Source organism: Taudactylus pleione, unplaced genomic scaffold (genome assembly GCF_031769625.1).
Source record: "Taudactylus pleione unplaced genomic scaffold, aTauple2 ptg000202l, whole genome shotgun sequence".
Classification (NCBI taxonomy): Eukaryota; Metazoa; Chordata; class Amphibia; order Anura; family Myobatrachidae; genus Taudactylus; species Taudactylus pleione.
Genome location: NW_028284604.1, coordinates 5,709,795 through 5,731,402, shown reverse-complemented (window position 1 = coordinate 5,731,402; position 21,608 = coordinate 5,709,795). Strand labels below are relative to the sequence as shown.

Genomic DNA, 21,608 nt, shown 5'->3' with positions numbered 1-21,608 from the left:
TAATTAGCAAACAAATTAATTATTTTGGAGGATGACACTGCAGTGTGCTACATGGCATATTGTGTTACATGGTCCAAACATATATAAGGCTCTGGTCACTTGGAATTTAATGGGAATTGCCCAATAAGTCTGTTATGGTAAAGTGTGATGTTGTAATTGCAAGGGAATGGAAAGAGAGAAGCAACATTTTTAGATCAACTTATTACTTTTATTGTTTGTTGGTTTTTGTTTATTTAATTAAATTCTCTGTCAGCAATTTTCTACTAAAGGAGGAAAACTGCTATGTCTTTAAATAATGATTACTAGCAGGATGTCTGTTGTGTGTAGGGAAAATATATTTAAATTAAGGGGCATATCCAATTGCGGGCGGAATATTTGAAAAAACCCATGGCGCAGGGTTTTTCCCACATCCGCAGGGTTTTGCTATTCAATAAGGTGCCTGAAACTATAGAAATCACTGAATCTTTCTTTTCTCGCACCTCCAGAGCAAGTCTGATTTGTCCTAAAATCAATAATTTTAGGAAAAAATCAGCTGTACTTGCTCTGGACCCCGGCGGCACCCCCCCCTGAGGACTAAATAAGCCATTGGAAGTTTCCAATTAACTTAATTAGTCCTTAATTGCTCACCTTCCGAAGCAGTGTCAGGGTGAGTGTGTGTGTGAGCGCTTGTGAGTGTTTGTACGTGTGTACACCCCCTGTACCGGGTGCTCCCAGCAGTGGCAAGATGGAGGGGAGGCCACCGGGAGCCACGGAGACCTCCGGACAAGTAAGTATCTTGTGTTTTCACACGCCACAGGGTTTTCAGCTCTGAAAGCCCCGCAACCAATTTTTTTTCATTGCATACCACTGGTATCAGAAGTGTGCATACCCGCAGTAATCCAAAATTGGGCGCGAAGAGCGTGAGGTTTTTTTTTACATCGCTACACCTTGCATCCAATTGGATCTGCCCCTATATCTGAAAGTTATTTTTTATATTTTTTTATTTTAGATTTATAGTTTTTTAAAATGATGCCCTCAAAAATTTAAGTTTTTTTTAATGCAACCTATGTTTCTGCTGGGAATCATTTTTGACTGTTTTTCTGAAGAAATAAAACATTTTACTTAATAAAAACCCTTTGTGTTGTGGCAATATTTTATTAAATATACTTGTAGTTATATATCATATAGTCATAAAATTCAGCCCTTTCTTAATATACTGTACATGGGACAGAACTTTTTCTTGATAACTAATTTAGTTTAGCCATATTGCATATGTAATTGGTTTTTCTGTTTTAATTCTGGTAACTCTGATTATGACATATTTTGCAGACCATTTAAAATGGATTATTTCATACTGTACAGTTTACAATCTTGTAAAAATCTGTCATGAACTTCAATGGGATTTAAACAGAGATGGCCTCAGAAATGCAATATGGAAAGCACTGGACCAAAGAAAAAGTGTACAAAAGGATGCCCTGGATGCTGTGAAAATAGCAGAGGTTTGTAATAACAGAAAAGTCAATAAGGGTTACATGTACTATACTCGTGAATATGACAAACTGTGGTTGCCCTTTAACTAATAAAAAATGTTACTGCTAATAATGTACCTGGCAAATATTAATCTAATTTTGCTTAAGTATATAAATTACATTTGGCCATGTAAACCATAAAAACATTACAGAAAAGTGAACCTGGAAATAGTCCTAAAGCTACTGTAGGTAATAATTATTGTACTTGAAATATTCTGCAAGTCATGGCTAAAATCTGGAAATAGACATAAATAGTACAACACAAAGATAATAAAATAGGAAAATAATAGTGAAGCAAATACATAATAACTATTAATAACTATGCAATGATTAATTATTGGGATAATATTTAAGTTGCACATTTTTTAATATATTAAATCACGCCTTATGCTAAGAGGCATCTCTCTATGCATATGGATTTGGCATTCTATATAATAAAATAGAAAACTGTAAGCCCTTTATACACACACTTATGTGTACTCATGCTGATCATATGGACAGTTGATGCTGTATTTTGTGATGGCCACAGAAAATCATCATGGACTGTTCAGATTTGAATTAGGCAGGCTTGAGAATATTGGTGGATGATCTGTACTGCGTATGCCCTGTTTCTTTAGCCAATACCACGCACAGCCATCAGTCTACTCGACCAAAATATTGTCATCTTGTGTTTAACCAAATCCATGATAGAACTGATCATTTATTGATTAGCCAAGCTAACATATTGCTTCTTTGACCAGATTAGATTTATTTTTTATATTTAGTTCCACAATTTTAAATGAAATGCTGAGACACATATATGATTTGAAAGTTGCTCTGGACATAAAATCTACTCCACAAATGTATTAAACAGTTGTAAAAATATTTTCCATTTAATCATAATCATTTGGGTGCACAGGGGTTTGAGTTTTTGAAAAATAATTATGAGTTAAATATTACTTGTGGAAAATGGCACAATACCTGTAATCTTATTTCTTTGTTTCATGTATGTACTGTATGTAATTTTAGTGTATGGTACTATTATTTTATAAGACTAGGTTGCATTAAAAGTGAAGTAGAATTCCCACCCTTGTGAAAACTAAACTTTTAGGATTTTTTATTAATTTGCTAGTTATAAAAGAGTTGTCCAACATAACAAAAGTTACATAAAATTTACAAGGGAATGAAAGCTTAGAAAAATTACATTGCTGAAGTAAATTTTATAATACATTTTAAATCTAAATACCAGAAATGACAATCTATTACAACTGTGCTGTGCTTAAAAAATAAACCTATTAGTTCAGACAGGTAAAGATAAATATGAGTCAAAAGAGAGCAGAATGGCACTTATCTGTAGAATTAAGGTTTATGGAAAATATTATATAATATAGATAATGATGCACAATAATTTCAGCAAGACTCCTTTGTTTAATCAATTTAACAGCATATGTTGGCAAAACTCTGACTTACACCGAACATCGCCACCCTCAGCCATCTGGTGCTGTATCTAAATAATTTATATGTAGCATTAATCAGATTGTATTTTAAGATGCCACAGATGCTATGAATGTAATTTTGTTAATTTAGAAAAATACTTGGCATCTGAGAGACATTATCAAAATATTGAATTACTTAACTATTCAGACTGCATACATTTTCTCTTTTTAATGTATAAATAGTAACATTTGATAATACATTCCAAATTAATAGAGCAATATATTATTCCATGCAGATAATGAAGTTATTAGAAACATTGAATTTGTATAGTGCAGTTTCTTTTAATTATACAATAAACTCTTATTGCTCAATTGACTTTTAGATTAAGAACTACATTAGTTTTGACTCCTGTGTTGTCTTTATGTTATCTTGATGTAATACTAAGAATAGTGTCAGCAACCATATACTTTCAATAGTTACTATAAAAGTTATTATGTATTAAAAAAGCTCAAATTGTCATTTTGCAAATGTTGTTTATATTAAAGTGTACCTGTGATGGATAGACATATATGGGTATATGTAATAGGGTACGATTTCTGAGGGAGACAGCCTAATTTTGGCAAATAAAGACAGATTTAAAGTGGCAATAATTTAAAAGCTAAAACCAAGTTGATTTTGCCTTTTAAATAATTGCTGCTTTAAATCTATAGACTTATCTGATGAAATCACGCCAGTTCTCTGATATCTCTGCCTATTACATTTACCCCTTAGGATTTAATGCATAATTGGTCACAAAATGTGTATAAAAACCATATGCAGAAATAGCTTACTTCTAATAATATCCATAACTTGAGATGCGTTCTGGTTGGCAAAAGTAGCAAATGCCTCTGGTCTACACTAGACATGCATTACAGACCCTTATAACACACTTGTGCAGGGTGTACAGTGTGCGAGGACCCCTGGGCCCAGGGTCCTGTGTACTTCGCACACCCTGGATCCACCCCACTTTGCTCATCCAGGCACAGGTAGGAGTCGCAGAGTCATGCAAATCTGCTTGGGTATATATGCGTATACACAATCTTAGCATGCACAATGCGAATTTATGCAAGGTACTCACTCTACATCAGCACCATACTATCAATTCATGAAGGGAAAGTTACTAAAAGGCACCACCAGTGGTTTTGACTTCCAAACTGCTGGATTTATTATTCATGGGTTAGGAGGGGGAGTCTCAAATCACCAGCAATGTATGGCAATTAAAAGTGAGAGTCTGGGGGTGACAGTTAACAGGGACAGAGGGAGGTCAGAGATGAAAGACTGACGGCATATGCTGCAGAGACACAAAGGGGCATGAGGCTGGAGAGACAATGGGGGCTTGAGCTTGTAGAGGACATTGAGGTATGTGGCTGGAGAGAAAGAGAGAGGATAAGGCTATATGGCGTCCGCAGCAGCTAGTGACCCGGTGAGTGATGGGTCAGAAATACTAGTATGAGTAGATAAGAGTCAGAAATAAGTTGAGATAGGCATTCACTAATACTGGATGAATGTTGTTTTCAGTGTCCACACAGAAATATGTCATGTGAGAGTAAATAGGCTGAATAAGACAAATGATCCAGGAAATTAATATGGCCAGGGTTTCTTTGCCAATGAGGTTCAAGTGAGGTTAATTTGGGAGCTGCCTTACTGGAAATAATTGTCTCTTTTGCCTTTCTTTGAATCAAAACAAAAGGTTACATTTGATGAATTTATCTATTTTTTCAAGCTCAATAACTGTATCAAATGACATCTTACCTTTTTATCAGGAAAATTCCATTTTCAGGTGCTTGTTCCTTTACATTATTATTATATCAGTTTTGTCAAGTTTCGAGAATACAATGCACACACAGTGAATGTAACTTGTATTAAACCTGGTTTATTTTTATCTACAAAGATGAATGTGTTAATTTATAAGATTACATCAGCTAATAAAAAAAAATGTGAATTAAAAAAAAAAAATAGAGAAACTCTTCCTGACAAAATGGCTATAATTCTTTTTGCCTCCAGTGAGTTTATTTAGTAATGATACAGGGTTTCCTGTGCATTCATGTGGACTTACAAGTAATCAATACCGTAAGCACTCTATTCCATATTATAAAAGTTACATCATGAAGCCACCCCAGAGTTGTTTTTTTGTTGCTATTCAAACTTCTTGGGCAACAAGTAAACAATGAAAGCAACAAGCAATTTGGAAACAGTTTTGTGAGCACAAACTGTACACACTGTATTACAGCAGAGACCAAGGCCTTTAAAACATTTCTCCATTAGGATTTGGCTGACTTGTTCTCACATTCAAGCCTTTTCAGAACACAGTAACTATGTTTTATATACACTAATTCAACTGTTAATATTTTTTTCATGGTTTTCTTTTCCTAAGGCTGAACTAAATGGGCCATCAAATCCTTTTATTAGTGCAAGTACTAAGTCTTCATCGGACTCTGGGAGCCTGGCCTTTTTTCAGCATGTCGGATGCAGACTTGCAAGTGCTCTATCTCAGCAGTTCCTACCACCTGTTGTGCCCTACATCCCTACGCCAAGAAAACGTTTTGCAAGACCGATACCTAGAAAAGCTTCAGATGTAATAGAGCACAGTGTGGAGAAGAAAGCACCACATCTCTCTTCAAGGTATAAAATACTTTAGAAGGTATTTTAACTTTACTGTGAGTTACAGTAAATACAGCACATTAATAAGTACAAATGTTGTCTCTATCATTAGTTTACTATATAGTTTACCCTTACTTCGTCTGCACCATCATTTAGAAAATATTTGTTATCTCACTATTTAAAACTAAAGGGTACAAAATGAAAAACAATTTAAAGAGATTTAATGAATAAGCAGTTTAGGGCTGCAATCAATGTATTCATGGTATGGTCTATGGTCTTTACATTTTATTTTAATTATTTGTGGAAGTCATTGATTATTTGTAAATATGTACTTTTAAAAGCAATCGTGTATTATGCATTTGTTGGAGTTATTTTATTATTTTTATTTCACTGCATTTTATTTAATTTTTAGCAAAGAAATTTATTTTGCACAATTTGAGCTGTTTTTCTCTTGCATATGATGAGACTTACATCATAGGTCCTGATTCTGAGTTGGGAGCAAAACAAAAAAACAGCAAGTACCTTTACACCTGGACAAATCATACTGTAAAGCAAGGGCTGCTTTTTTTTACACTGCAATTTAGGCTTGAGCTAGGACGCACCCATCCCTAATCAAAATCTCTTTACACATATTTCATCTGCCCCTCCTGCAGTGCAACATGGTTTTGCCAAGGTGCAAAGTTACTTGCTATTTTGTTTTGTTCCAACTCAAAATGTTTACAGGTACGGGAAGCAGGAGGAGGAGAGGTAAAATAAACATTTGCACTCTCTCTATTCATTATACCTTAATTTCTAAAGAATTAGGTAAAAATTAACATTTTCAACTACTTTTGTAGATATCAGGGCCATTCATTACAAAGGTAATAAAGTAGATATCACAAATATATCCTGCTTACCTATCAGTCTCGATCTAGGCCAGCATCCCCATTCCCCATACAATATTATAAGGACCTCAATTCTTCAAGCTCCGAAAATAGTACATTTTCGAAACTTCACAGTGGGAACCTATGCCATAGTGTTGATTCCCGGATCCCGTTTCTTCCTCTAGGATGTTGTTTTTTTTGTATGCAGTCGTAAACCCATTTCACGCATGTGCACTAACATTGCCAAGTCAGACTCGGCAGTGAAAACTGAAGTAGCAGTGTTAGAGATTGCTGGAACAGCTGATTTCAGGTCAGCTGTCACCACACTGGAGCAATATTGAATTGCTCCGGTGAGTATCCACAGCTGCTACTTGCAGCGAGTTGGATACTGAGCGGCAAATCCAAGTAGCCTCAAGATTTTTGCGTCAAAAATTACCATGGCCATCACAACAATTTTTCAAAAAGGTGATTTTTAGGGGGGGGTAATTTGAGGCCAATTTAAATTGAAAGAAAGTAAAAACAAATTATAAAAAGCAATACATTTTCATTTAAATAATACTTTAAATTTAAGGTGCATAAAAAAGAACAAGTTGATTTGGGGTAATTTAAGGGCATTTTACACCCCAATAATAACATGGACTAATTAATCTAATTGGAAACTTCCAGTTCCCTAATTAGTCATTGGGATGGGGGGTGTCCATGGGGTTCTGAAGCAAGTCCTGACATTTTTTACTTAAAATAGGGATTTTCTCTGACTTTGCACCTGCTCTGGGGCTGCGAGAAATAAACCGCGTTCATTTCTATAGAAATTGCTATGGCTAAAATTCTCACGTCCAATTGAATAGCAAAATCCTCACGCCTGCGGGAAAAATCCTATAGTCCAATATTATTGAAAAAATCACGGCCAATTGAATATGACTCTAATATGCTTAATAAATAAACCCCTAAAAGTGCAAATATATTCTAATTTCACATTTGAACACATGACATTTTTATATATTCATAATTTACAAAAAAGCTTAGTGGTAATTAACCGGCTTAATATTTTCTTTTCACTACACAATGAACCAAATTTTATGCTTGGGTTAAAGTTGGAGTTGGCATTTGAAATGGAATAGGGATAACTTTTCTATAACCAAGATTGTGATGTCATATGAAAACTCTAACTTAAAAAGATTCTTCCCCAATCGCAGCCCTGTCTTCCATGTCCACTGCAGTTCTCCAAAACTGAAAGTAACTTTCAGCATTATCCAGAAAATGTTTCCTCTTACTAAATTGCAATATCACTGTATGTAAGACCCCTGTCCATTATGCTTAAGTTACATTGCATAATAGAGATAAAGCAAAAAAACTTTTTTTGTAAATAATACAGAAACACTTTTATTTAAAATATTTTTGTAAAAGATTGTGTTTTTTGTCTTAATATTATTATTAATCAGCTTATTATTATGGACTGTTTGACCTCGCTGGAGTCATATACTTGCCTACTCTCCCGGAATGTCCATAAGACTCGCAGCATCCCAGATCCCCAGTGAGTTCACAGTGATTCGCTTTATGTGACCCTGCTCACCGTGACGCTATGGCACAAATTGTGATTGTACTTTGAGAGTTAGGGACATGATTAGCCAATTATATTTTTGAGATTTGTCCATTTATTGTGAAGTCTCTTCCTAGACTGACACCTGCAGTAAGTGAAGCTAATGAAGATATGTTTCTATGTGTAAATATTTCTGTGTAGGCAACACCTCTTCCTAAAAAATAAATCAGACAATCATTTGACGTAAATACATTTTCTGCATGCAACACATATAGTGCAGAATCTGTAAAAGGGTATATATAGTATCTCATTTTCTTTTTATTACATTCATTTTCTCCACTTCATTAGAAGTGGTAAAATGAAAATCTTGAATAATTCAGTCATAAATAATTGAAAACATTTTAAATATTGTTCTATCTTCTAGTCTTTTTTTAATAGGGGAATATAAAGCAGTCTATTAGCTGCTAGGGAAACTCAGGGGTGAAAGAGTTGCTGTATTACAATAAGATGGTTTGCGCTTTGATTAATCCTGTAAAGCTCAGCTCTGTTTGCCAGCTCAGGTAATGTCTGTTGTTTTTTTTAATCATATACAATTAAGAAATGTGTTAAAAGTTTATGTCAATGTTAATTTTCAGGGCAATTTTTATTATTAATAAATAAGCCCAAAAAGGGAGATAAATACTGTGGATGTTACTACAGGGCACGCCTGGTCAACCTATGACTCTCCAGCTGTTGTGATACTACAAGTTCAGACATGTTTTACCAGCTGATTAGTGGGAGGGTATCCTGGGACAGCTGGAGAGACATGGGTTGGCCAGACCTGCTATAGTGCATATAAAGGAGGTTAGCCACATATTAACACTGTAGGAGTATAGCAGCAAATATATGCCATGATGTGAGAGAGTGAAAGGGAGGAAAGATGCTGTAAAAAAAATAGGAATTGTGAATGAGATGTGCCTGTTTTTTTAGGTCATACATGCACTAGATTTCATATCAACAGTTTTCATTTAACAATGTTTGAGCATCCTGGGTGTTTTTGTGAGATCACAGGGTGTATCTGCAAACAATGGTACTTTGTGTGTTGGTGTGTTGAAAAAAACATTACAGCAATTTACTAAGTTATATATTTCAAACCAATCCGGTAAATGGCAGCAGCTGATGATTTATAATATATGTGGAGAAACGCGTTGCAAGTTTGGATTAATGCGCTCACATGCCTGAGTGAAGCTCTGCAAGTGGCTGGGAATACAAATTCGGTCCACATTAATAATTAGTTCCTCCCCATCAGCTGCACAATAGGATTACCAGTGACTGGGAGGTAAGAGGATTCGGTCAGCTATTATTGCTTTAGAGCAGGGACTAGCACATGAATGTATTGTGGACTGTAAAACTATTGTGGCCCAATTATTTGTACCACAAGGACAATTTGTAGATAGATATATTAACTGGACATACTATTGCCTATTAGCGTATAGACTCGTGTCACTACCAGGTTGGAGCTAATTGCTAAACTGTGGACTAAATAACTGATTATAATAAATGTGGTCTCAGTTTATAGCTAAGAAATGTTTAATGATAGATTGAGAGCAGATGGTAATATATATTTACATGTTTTTTTAAAAGATATATTATTGTGCACAACATTCCTTACTAGATGCATACATAATTGCCTACATCCTGGCTGCTTCCTCCAAGAGGGAGCAGCCAGGTTGGCTTAGCAGAGGGAGTGTGGTCTGTATAGAGGGGCGTGGTCGGACACATTACAAGCCGCTTAGTGGCAGAACTGGGGGCGGAGCCATGGGATCACGACATTTAGGCTCCGCCCCGCTACACAATTCCGATATTTCCGGCATTGCGATGCATGGGGCGGAACATGATGACGCGATTCAGTGCGAATCACGTAATCAGCCCCTCCACTGCGGGGGTTTGGAGCTACATTGCGGGCGGACTGGAGGGGTCGGGAGGCCTGCCTACTTTTCCCGGGGGCCGGGAGCGGCACCCAATTTTCGGGAGGCTCACGGCCAAATCGGGAGAATAGGCATGTATGGACGCATATTCGTATCTAATATTGTTATTGACTTATGGTTTTATAAATGTGAATATTTGACTTTGTTTGTGTACAATAAATTGTTTATCTGGTTGAACAGCACTTCCTTTTTATGTTATTACTATTGAGGTTTCAGCAAATTCTCTGCAGCAGTTCATTCCAGTTGTAATTGTTGCCTATCAAGATTAGTGCCCAGTTTTGTGTTTTTTCTAAAATAATACAAAAAAAATCTATTTTGCTAAACCAAAATAATAGAAATGATCGATTTTGGTACTTTTTTACAGATGTTTGATTGAATTTGGTACTACTCGAGAATGCAAACTGGAACAAAGTTAAAGAGATTAACCTTGCAAATTTAGCCTACTGTATAAGTAATATTTAAGATTTTACAGATGGAAGCTGACCCAAAGTATACAGTATAATTGACATTTAATTCTCATCCCTGTTCTGTGAAATTTGCAAACCCTTCAGGTAGTATTTATTGTACAGCTACAGATATACAGTAGTGCTAATGCATTTTATACAGGCTGGATTGATGTAGTGCTGTGGTAATTGTATCAGCCTCACTGGAACATAAAAAGATGGTCTCATAAATTAAAAACATACATTAGATTTACACTGATTTGGACACAGATAAAAAATGCAATTTCACATGTGAATGCAGTATTTAGCTAGCACTCGCACATAAATTCTAAATAAGTATTCCTGTTTTATGACCGCCATATCACTATGTCCGCATTGCTCACTAATTCATGACAGTTTTTTCCTATAAATCTTAGATTTCTTTAATACTAAGGTGTAGTTATGCAGCTTTTAATTAAGCTATATTTCTGTCTTGGAGTGGTTCAGTGAATGTAAATTATTAGAGGGAGGGGGGAGTTATTAATAAATGCTAGCTCCCTGTGAGAACCAGTTTGTTAGCTTACTTAAAGGTATGGCACAAAGACAAATACTCTAGATGTACAAATAAATAGCTATAGGGACATATTCAATTGGCTGCAAGGTTTTAACCGCAAAAAATCACATGAACCAATTTTGAATCACCGTGGGTATGTACGCTAGCGATACCGATGGTATCCAATTTTTCAAAAATGCACGGAGGGTTTTCAGCATTGAATACCCTGCGGTGCAAAAAAAAGTAACTCACCGATACCGGTGGCTTCAGTCTCTGCTGTGTCCGGCTGCTGCTTCTACTCACTCCCTGGACTGGTTACTATTGTCTGTTGTGTCGGAGAAGACGACAAGAGTGAGGTAAGTCACTGCACAGCACACTGGGGTCACGTACACTCACACACACTGGATGGGGTCACGGGGTCACACACATAACAGGGGAGTCACGCGCATGACAGGGGGGGTCACACACACACACTTCCAGGCATGACAGCGCTCTCACATACTCACCCAGTCTGCAGGAAGTGCCTTTAGCATGTTGGAGATACAGAATAGAGAACAGCGCTGCCAGAAGGTGAGTATCTATTGGACCAATTAAGCTTATTGGAAACGTCCAATTACTTAATTAATTATTAAGGGGGGTGCCGCAGGGGACCCAGAGCAATTTCAGACCATTTTTACCCAAAAAGTTGGATTTTAGGAAAAATTGGCCTGCAAGAAAAAAATTCCCACTCACAAAATGTAAAACTCTGCACCTACTTGAATAGCAAAAATCCTGCACCTGCGGGAAAAACTTTGCAGGTGCGGGATTTTTTCTGTTCTCACTCCTAATTGAATATGCCCCAGGGAGAGAGAGAAAACAAAACCACACCCTCCCGAGCACAATAGAGTCCTTAGTAAACTGACAAAGTGTAGTCACAGCTTTTCAAAAGATTATCCACATGTGACCTAAAACAAGAACAAGGAAGCCCTTATAGTTAATAATATCACTACACAGATATACCAATAATTATGTGTACTTTGAAACAAGTTGCTAAATCTTATCTGATTGCTCAATCCAGATGTAAATTCTACACAGGAAACAGAAATAGAACTCTAATTTCATCTATAAATAAAACGGAACTCACTAGTGCTGTATCCTTTACAATTTTTCTATTTCTTAAAGACCCATAAATAAATATGGTCACATGATTAAAAAAATATAATTGCTTATGTGAATTCCGGAGACACCGCAGCTAAGATGCTCAGTCCAATTTGTCAGTTGAGGTTACACGAGTACAGCCTTGAAAGAGGACAAGAAGACACAATAAAAAAAATAATTTGTGTCAATTAAATTAACTAGAGTTGGGCTGCCATTGCCAGCGTTTCTGCACCTTTGAAATGACAACTTGCCCCCTTGCATGTAATTTAATTAACCCCTTTATTTTCCGTTAGGGGGATAATATCTGTATACCTGATTTTACACAGATTGTAACCAGTATTAGCAGAGTGTAGAGTGACAGCAGATAGTAATAGCAACATGTACTGTATGTAGCATATTGACCCTCATTCAGAGTCACTCGCAAAATGCGAGCGCTCGTTCTGAATGTGGGCGGCCGCTTCTCTTTTGAAGTGCGGTCTCCTGGTCGCTAGCTAAGCTGTGGGTTACCACCCACAGCTTTAGCGACCGACCAGGTTGATGGTCGCATTGGTCAAGACCATCGCGACCACCGGGACTTGCGACAAGACCCTAAGGTTGGGTCTTGGCAACCGCAAGCCCCAGGGAGCTTCCTGCTCTAATCGAGCAGGAAGCCCTGCACTGACATCACTGCTAATGTCAGTGCGGCTGCCCACAATATGGCAGGCATTCCTTAAGGAACGCCTCCGCTTGTGAAACCACACCCCCGCCATGCCTACAAAACGGGGTGAGCTGTTGATCACCCCCTTTTGTAGTGAGCTCAGGAGCAAGAGAATTTCTCTCTCGCTCCAGGGCTTGTGCACGTGCAGTGCGGCCGCTGCGCGTGCGCAGGGTGCTCGGCGCTTGCGAGCTGGTCTGAATGAGGTCCATTGTGCTTAGTGCAAAAGTCCTCCACATATGGAGTTAAACCCAGGAACACTTGTATTGGGCAATATGCTGATGGTAAAGTTTGTATAACGCAGTTGTTGGTGCTGTTGGTGGTTAGTCCACACATAGTACACTTATTCACTTCTTAGGTTTATTGTAATCTGTCAGAAGAGCAAGTAACATAGACGCAAGGATATCACAAGTGTTACCTCAGTAGGCAATCTGTGTGGAATACAGCAGCCTGGAGCTTAGGGTAATGCTAGACGTTGTAGTGCACTGGACATGAGCTGGACGAATGTATTGGCTGATGATAGCCCCAAAGTCCTTCAGTGAATCAGTGGTGGTATAGGGTACTGGCTGTACTGGTGTGTACTCTGGTGGGAGGCTATAGAATCCATCCTGTCCTTATGAATGCTGGTGAGTAAACACGTGCGGAGATGACACACATGCGCAGTAGTATGTAGTAGTATGTCAGAGTTCAGACTAGGCTCAGCTCTACATGTAGGTGTAGCTGAACCTAGTGACTGTTGGAGGTAGGCAGCGCATGAGTGTACTCCTTCCAACACCTCCCTCGGTCAAGGCTGCCATCCATCTCAGGACACATTTCGTGCATCACATTTCATGTATCTTTCCTGCAATGGAAGACAATAAGGGTTAGGCAAAGACATTTTGCAAAACAAAACATCAACATTGTGTCACCCTGTCTCTGCCCCTCACCTTATAGAATGTAAGCTCACACAAGCAGGGCCCTCTTCCCTGATGTTCACCTTTCCCTTACTTACACTATCTTATACTCCCTGTAATGGCACCTAATCTTTGTTTGTTGCCGCCCTGCTGCATATTTGAGTGTTATGATCACGGATGCAGCAATGTTTATAAACCATGCCCTTGTCCTGAATTGTTTTGTACTGTAAGTCACTGTTTTCTTGTCTTGCTCATTTGTAAGGCACTGTGGCACCCTTCTGGTGCCATAAAAATAAAGGCTAATAATAGTTCTTTTGAGTGAAGGCTTCCGTCAGTATTTAATTTATTTAAAAAAAGATTGTTCTTCATGGTCTAATGATTTCCCAGACTGTCTGCACCAGTCCATGTATAGTTTTCATCTAGGCTTACAAGCTGCTTATCTATAGTTGACTTCCAATCATACCAGTCATCACTTGACATCACTCGTGGAGTTTTTGAGGAACACAGTAAGTGAAGTTTGCATATTTTTTTATCATACCTTCTTGGGGGTTTCCCATTATTACTCCTAATGGAATGCCTACTTTCCAACTGGTACTTTCTTGCATGCTTCCAGCCTCAGGTTTGTCCAGCACCACAATCTCCTGTGGTGTTACAACATCTTGATTATGTTCTACTGGAGTAGTTTTGTGAAAAGAGTCTCTCTTGGGCATCTTATTTGTCTTGATTCTCCATGCTGCTTTTTTGCTGACCAATTTGATCAGTGAGTCATCATTACATGATATCTTTCGGTGTCAGGAATGTATTGGTTGGGGTACCAGGTTGCTACATCAATAACAGTCCCTCGTTGGTTGTACACAACACTCCGACCCTTTGCAAACTCTGGGTGCCTTTCTGTCAAGAACACTCATAGCATAGGTTAGCCCCTATATCAGGTATAAACAGTACATCTTCCACGTAAGTGAAAATTGCCTGGCCACCTACTCTTAGGCAGTGTAATTGTCCCGACATGAGTAGCATATAAATCCTTGCCTTCCACACCACAGACTCTAGTTGAGTCACACGGCCATATTGACTTTAATTCTTATTACAACTGAAATGCCTTGTGGTTCCTGAGTCCAAGTATTAGCAGTCTCTATGGTGGTTGTCTGCTATTTTCAAGGCTGACTCATTCCTGCTGTCACACATAAGTGATGAGGTGCCACATGATACACTCAGTCTGCAATGTGAGGCTTTGTGTCCCAACTTGTGACATTTGAAGCATCTGATCTTAAACTTTTTGTTTAAAACAGCAGAATAACAGTGCTAGAAAGTCTATTCAAAATGCAAAGAGAATATTTAATAGCTAATAGATGCATAAAAAACATAAATAATATAGTAGTCAGTGCATATAATCATAAGAATAAAAGAGCATCATCCAATCCACCATTCAAATAACTAGTCCATGGGTGCTCAGAGGCATATTGTGTTCCAATGATATTAGAGCTCATGTGCTGTATTGTTAGTCCAGACCAAATTGCGAATTTGGGGTCCTAATTAGCAATGCTGGCAGGCTTTTGCATATATCCGGTCCCCTCAGCATAGGTATGGTGGTGAGCTGGTATGGCTGGAAAGGCACGTTGGTATACCATGCGGCTGGCACTCCTTTAGTTAAAGAAGGTGGTGGAGAGTATGGCAACCAATCCATGATGCATTTCGCTGTGTCAGAATCACATCTTTATCAAAGGCTACATTTGATAAAGCTGTGATTCTGACACAGTATTGCCTAACTTATCAATAAATGAATATTAATATCTATAGATATAAATCTATATGACATCTCTCAAGAGATTTATTTGCTATGTCTAGTCTTAGACACTATAAATCGTTGGTATAAGACAGTCTCTGACAACTTACACCATTGTTCTCAATAGAACCTTAGAATCTCTTATCTTTCCTGTCATATAAATCAGAATTGAATACAAAGGATGAATACACTCTAATATAGTCTTAATTGGCTAACATAAGTTATTCTATATGAATACATTCCTAAAAGCTAGAATAGATAGATAAGGAATGAGGCCTTTCTCAGGCACAATGTCTCACACAGAATATAATTTCTTCTTAGCATTTGAACACAAAATGGAGTCATGCTTCTACATGATTCTTCGCTTTAACACCCCTAGGTACCAAACTGCAAAAAGTGAAGCCTTTCAGAGTTTGCCCGTTAGTTTACACCATCTTCAGATGGTGTAAACTGCTTTAAGCCTATGCAGGCTTAGGAGAGGCGAGAGATCTTCCGAACTGGCAGCAGAAGCTGACACTGTGCACATGCTATTCCTGGAGATGTATTTCACAAACATGAAAGACTTCTACAATATGATGGGGATATAACTCGCAAGTAACCACTGTCCCTGCGAGTTTCCCTTTGTACATAGCTGGCATATTTTCATTAAAACTGAAAATATCTGCCATGATACAGATACTTAATTATCGCAGCAGTTCCTTCATTATTAATACTTATTCCCCTTAGTCTCACATTTTGCATATTAGTCCAGACAGGTTGCAAGAGTAAAAAGCGTTTTGAGTATCTGTGTGATCTAGTCACACGGCAATGTCAGTTTGCGGGTCAGAGGGGTCTGAGGGTTGTTTGAGAATAGAAAGTGCATGTAAGTTTTGTGGGAACTGGGTAGAGGGTGATAATCAGGCAGAATAGCCTCAGGAATCTGACAGTGTAACTTGCCTGAGGAGGTTTTCAGAGAATGCTATAAGATTTGGAGGCTACAGCAATGTTTTGTGTGATGGAGTTATTTCTGCAGAGTCAGTGTAGCCTGAAAAATATAACCAAAATTGGGAGTATTATAAGATTATATGATCATGGCCTGGTAAAAGTATGCATATAATGTGTACAGTTGACAGAAATCATTATGTAAGCAATATAATGATACATATAGATTCCAACTCTAATTTTACCTTAGGTAAATATTGCTTATACAATTTATTTTAACATTTACCATTTTCTACAATGAGAAGCTGTCAGTAATGTAATTTGGAATCCCATAAGAAACCAATCAATAAAATGTATAATAGCATGATGTCTATTAGGCTGTATGCCAGAAGTACTTTGTCTGTCAGCTGTCACCTTTACCAGGAATCGATTACACTCTAAACAAAGTGGGTGATCTATTCTTTTTAGGAAACAATACTAGTGCATAGAGATTGACTTTTTATAGCAAGTGACATTGGTTTGGCATTGATGGAATTATTTAAAAAAAAAATTGGAAACTAATACCTAATAATTATCAATTATAGGGCCTGATTCAGAGCCGGATGCTATTTGCGGACGCTCGTTCAGAAAAAGGGGCTGGCTATTTAAATTAAGCGCTCGCTCTTTGCGGTCTGTTGACGCCTCTATGCCTGAATGAGCGAACGAAACATGCGCTCGCTATTTTTAAAAAAACGCCCCCTGGCCGCTCGCATCATACGTCACCTCCGCTATTTATTTGATTCATCGAGTACATCGAAAGGCGTCTGAACTGCTTGCAGTTTTTGTGGTTGGATTTTCCTACCGCAATCATGCGAGCAGTTCAGGCTAAAAGACAACCAACTGACGTGGTCAATGACGCTGCTTTGTTAATTATGCACACCCTTAAAACGCCCGTTTTGACCGTTTGGCACGCCTGCTTTCGGATCTCCACTCCCCGTTTTCAAGCACCTTCCCCTGTTGCCACCCACAAACGCCTCATCCTGTCACTCAAATTAGCTATTTTGCGAGCACACGATTTCCGACCGCACTGACTGGTTCGCGCATGTGTATTACAACCCATACGCATGCGCAGTTGTGCGAACATCGCTCGGAGCGAACGAGCGGCCGCTTACGAGCGGCTCTGAATCAGGCCCATAAAGCACATAATTTTATGTATTAGCTAATTCTTCAACACTTTTAAATTTCAATTATGTAATTTAGAGTAATGTTTTTTAAATCTTTCTCAAAATACATTAAATATATTTGCCTATGTTAAATGTCTGAGGTTGTTTGTTATCATTGATCTGACTGTGATGCCATGTGAGAGGGGATCAGGGGCATTCACATGTGAGTTTAGCGCAATAGCAATGTGGAGACATAAGTGAACATTGCTCCTGAGGGATGGGTCTAATTTTCATTTACATGTATTTTTAAATACATTTTTAATATTCGCCTTCATGTAGCTCCTAATCTTTGCACAAGTTTCAATTCAGATGATGACGAAGGCCACATTTTAGCCACACACGTATCTATACACTGGATTTAAAGTTGCACATATTTTAAGGTACGTGCAACTAGAAATACAGCCGCAGAAATGTCAATATGTGGATGAAGTTTTGTGTGCATGCAAAACCCACAATTTTACTTATAAAGGAGCTCATCCACTAGGCGATTAAACCTAGCGATGGAGCGATAACGACAGTCGTTACCTCTCCATCGCTTGGTAATCGCCCGCAAATCGGGTTAAAAACGACCAGTGATGCGCGCGCCCACTGGTCGTTTTTAACATCAATCATCGCCCGAACATGACTGTCAGGTTGTCATGTTCAGGGATGATTGATCTGCAAACACTGAACGTCTGAACATTCAGTGTATGCAGTTCACCCCACGGGAGACAACGTCATCGTAATTGCGCCGTCGTCCCCCGCATCGTTAAGTGGATGGGCAGCTTTACTGTAAATCAGAACCTGTATATTTAAATGATCATAATATAACATAAAAACGTCTTGACGTCACACCTGCCTACTCTCCCGGAGATTTGAGACCAACGGTAGAGTGGGGGGCCTTCACGCATCCTAACCACTTCCTAGCGAAGTGGGCACTATGGGAATGATAAGGAAAACACGAAAACCTTGTACTGTACTGTATGAACCGTAGGCATTACTGCACTGATTATTTCAGTGAGTATAAAACTGTATCTGCTTTTTGCTATGAGACAAAGGGAGTCTTTTTGTTAATCACATCATCAAGCTCCCGCTTCACTAGGAAAGTAGGCAGCATTCGGGAAGGTTCCCTGCTCTCCGGAGATTCCAGCAGAACTCCCCAAAGTTCTGGAGTCTGGGAGAATTCCCTGAAATTCAGGAGTTTCCAGGACGTTTCAGGAGTCATGTATGGATATATTGTGTGTTTATTTATTATTATTATTAGTATTACACTGAGCTGAATAAAATTGTGGTGCTATAAAAATAAACGTTAATAATAACAATAATAATAACAACCCATTTGCTAACCCCCAAATAAAGGTAAAAGGGAATATAATAGTGTATTAAGAAGAATTATGATTTACCAATGTTTCATTAATAATTTTTTTTTTCACAAACAGTTCAACTGTTAAGTGTTTCTTTTTTTCTGAATATTTAGACACTAAAAATAAATCTGAATATATTAAATGCTGATTTACTCCATTGTTATCTGACTGTCATCTGTTGTGGTTATGATTTAAATCTCAAAATCATATCTACAAAAAAGATCTTCTTAAAAAGACAGACAGGTTGCCATTTTCAATTGCCTCTTTTTGCTAACGATGTAAAAAAGTATGTCTCCAATATAAGTTTTTGCTGTTAATTTACAATTGAGCAGTCTATAGATAACAACTGATAAATGTACATGTTTTCCAGTATTACGTGAGAAGTAGATTTCTGACATTAATAGAATCTTGTAACTTTTCTTGTGCTGGAATTAGAAAAAGAATGTCTCCACAAACACAACTGATTTTACTGATCATTCCTCTCAAAAAAAGATGACATGAAGTTAAATTGAAACTGCAGACAATCTATATAGTATGAAACCAAGCCGCAGAGTGATCTGTAGCACCACTGCTGCAGTATGGTGTTTATGTTGTTTTTTTAAGCAGATCTTAAGCTGGGTACACACTTGAGCGACGGGCATTTATTCAGACATCGGAACAAATTACTTTGAACGGGGATTGCCCGTACACACTGGAGCGTATTAATGAATGATGGAACGATAACCATTCCGTCCTTCATTAAACTACTACAGGTCGCTACTTATATTGCTATGTTTTATGTGCAGCACATGAAACCTGGCGACCATTATGCGATTTGTCTTTATGAAATGGCAAATCGGCCTGACATCGCTCCAGTGTGTATTTTTATGTATTATTATGTTGTTGCGTAGCGACATTGATTTTGACATGTGTTTCAAAATAATAATGTAATAAAATGTCTTCCAACAAGTCTATTCTTGATGTGACAAGGAAACCTAACACAGGACCTCATTCAGACCCGCTCACAAGCGCTATGCGCTCGCAAGTGGGTCGATGGTGGGGCACTGCGCACGCGCCGCGCGTGTGAGCAAGCCCCGTAGCGATTGAGAAATTCACTTGCTCCGGGGCTTGCTACAAACGGGGCGGCTGTCGATGTTGATCAACAGCTCGCCCCGTTTTGTTGGCAGGGAGGGGTGCCTGGTCAAACGAAGGCGTTCCTTCAGGAACGCCTGCCGTTTGTGGGCGGCCCTACTGACATCACTTGTGATGTCAGTAGTGAGCTTCCTGCTCTATTTGAGCAGAAAGCTCACTGGGGCTTGCGGCAGATGAGACCCTACCACAAGGGTCTCGTCGCAAGCCCGATGGTTGCGATAATCGCAACCATCACCTGGCTGCTCACAAAAGCTGTGGGTGGTCACCCACAGCTTAGCGAGTGGTCAGGAGGCCGGGTTAAAAAAGAAAGCGTCCGCCCTGATTCAGAGCGAGCGCTCGCTTTTTGCGAGTGCCTCTGAATGAGGTCCACTGTGTCACCAAGCTGAGAGTAAGATAGTGACCATGTTGACAACATGTCACCATTATGCATACAAAGAGAATAAGTGGCCAAGTTGATGATATCCATGTTCTTGTTGGTACAAGCCACAAGTTCTAATTTGTCAAGTGGACATTTTTCATTGCTGGTCTGTCTGATGTAATCGGCGCAGCAGGTACTAATTCTCATAATGTGATTTGTATGAATTAATAAACTAATGCTGCTTGTTCTCTTGTGTAGCACTTTTGTTCAAACTGTTTCAGAAGACAATTCTTCAGTTAAGTTCTTTACATTCAAAATATATATATCTCTATTGTTTCTAGAACAAAAGTAAACAGTGTTCTTGAGGCATGCATCTTTCAATGAATATTTTTCTCAGATATACTCCTTTGGAAAGTAATGAAAAGAAGAAAGAGAGTAGAACACCAGTTTCCATCTGTTACTGCCGCTGGCAAGGATATAGAGCAATTTATTTAGAAAACTATCAAAGTAACTTACAGATGTGTCCTCTTACATCTAGCCTCAACACGCCACGCAGCATGACTTGCCTGGCGTGAGTGAGCCGCCAGGTCCTGCAAATCTGTTAGCGTCAGGCGTCTTTTTTGCCGAAAATGTTTCTAAGTGACTGTGTTGATTAATTTGATATGCAGCTCTTGTATATCTGTGTGCGACTGAGTCTGTATATGAAGCACAACAGAACTTGGGATGAAAAAAGCTGCGCCTGCTACATTGTAGCACTTGGTATACAGATTCAGGGACTCAGTCACACACAGATATATAAGTGTTGCATATCAAATTAATCAGCAGTGCTTCCTAGTTGTAACACATTGCGACTTAGACACATTGGTAAAAAAGATGCCCGACGCCGGTGGAGTCTCACAGGACCTGATGCACGAGAGGGGCTTTTTTGTGTGACTGCAGCAAAGATATATAGGGGGAATGGGTATGGATGGCCGGCAGACGGGATGCCGGTGGTCAGAACACCGACAGCATCATCCCAATCTGCAAAATCCTGACAGGAGCTGTGCATGCGCCTGAGTCACACTGCTCATAGGTCCTGATGGTTATCGTCACAGAACAAATATAGCTTCAGAGAGAGGCAATTTCAGTGGGCATGTCGGGTGCAGGGCCGGACTGGTCACCTGGCCCTTCTGGCGAATGCCAGACGGGCCGATAGCCTGATGGGCTGTTGCGGTCTAAAAGCCTGACCGAGCAGCTCCAC

At 38.7% G+C, this 21,608-nt stretch overlaps 1 protein-coding gene across 1 annotated transcript in view; it reads left to right on the top strand.

Moving 5' to 3' along the window:
- The window catches only part of TMEM232 (transmembrane protein 232), a 148,539-nt gene that overhangs the window by 91,020 nt on the left and 35,911 nt on the right, over window positions 1–21,608 (top strand). The window contains exons 10-11 of the mRNA XM_088477679.1: window positions 1,309–1,478; window positions 5,338–5,585. Of these exons, the coding sequence (XP_088333805.1) occupies window positions 1,309–1,478; window positions 5,338–5,585 (418 nt within the window). The remainder of the gene's footprint in view (window positions 1–1,308; window positions 1,479–5,337; window positions 5,586–21,608) is intronic.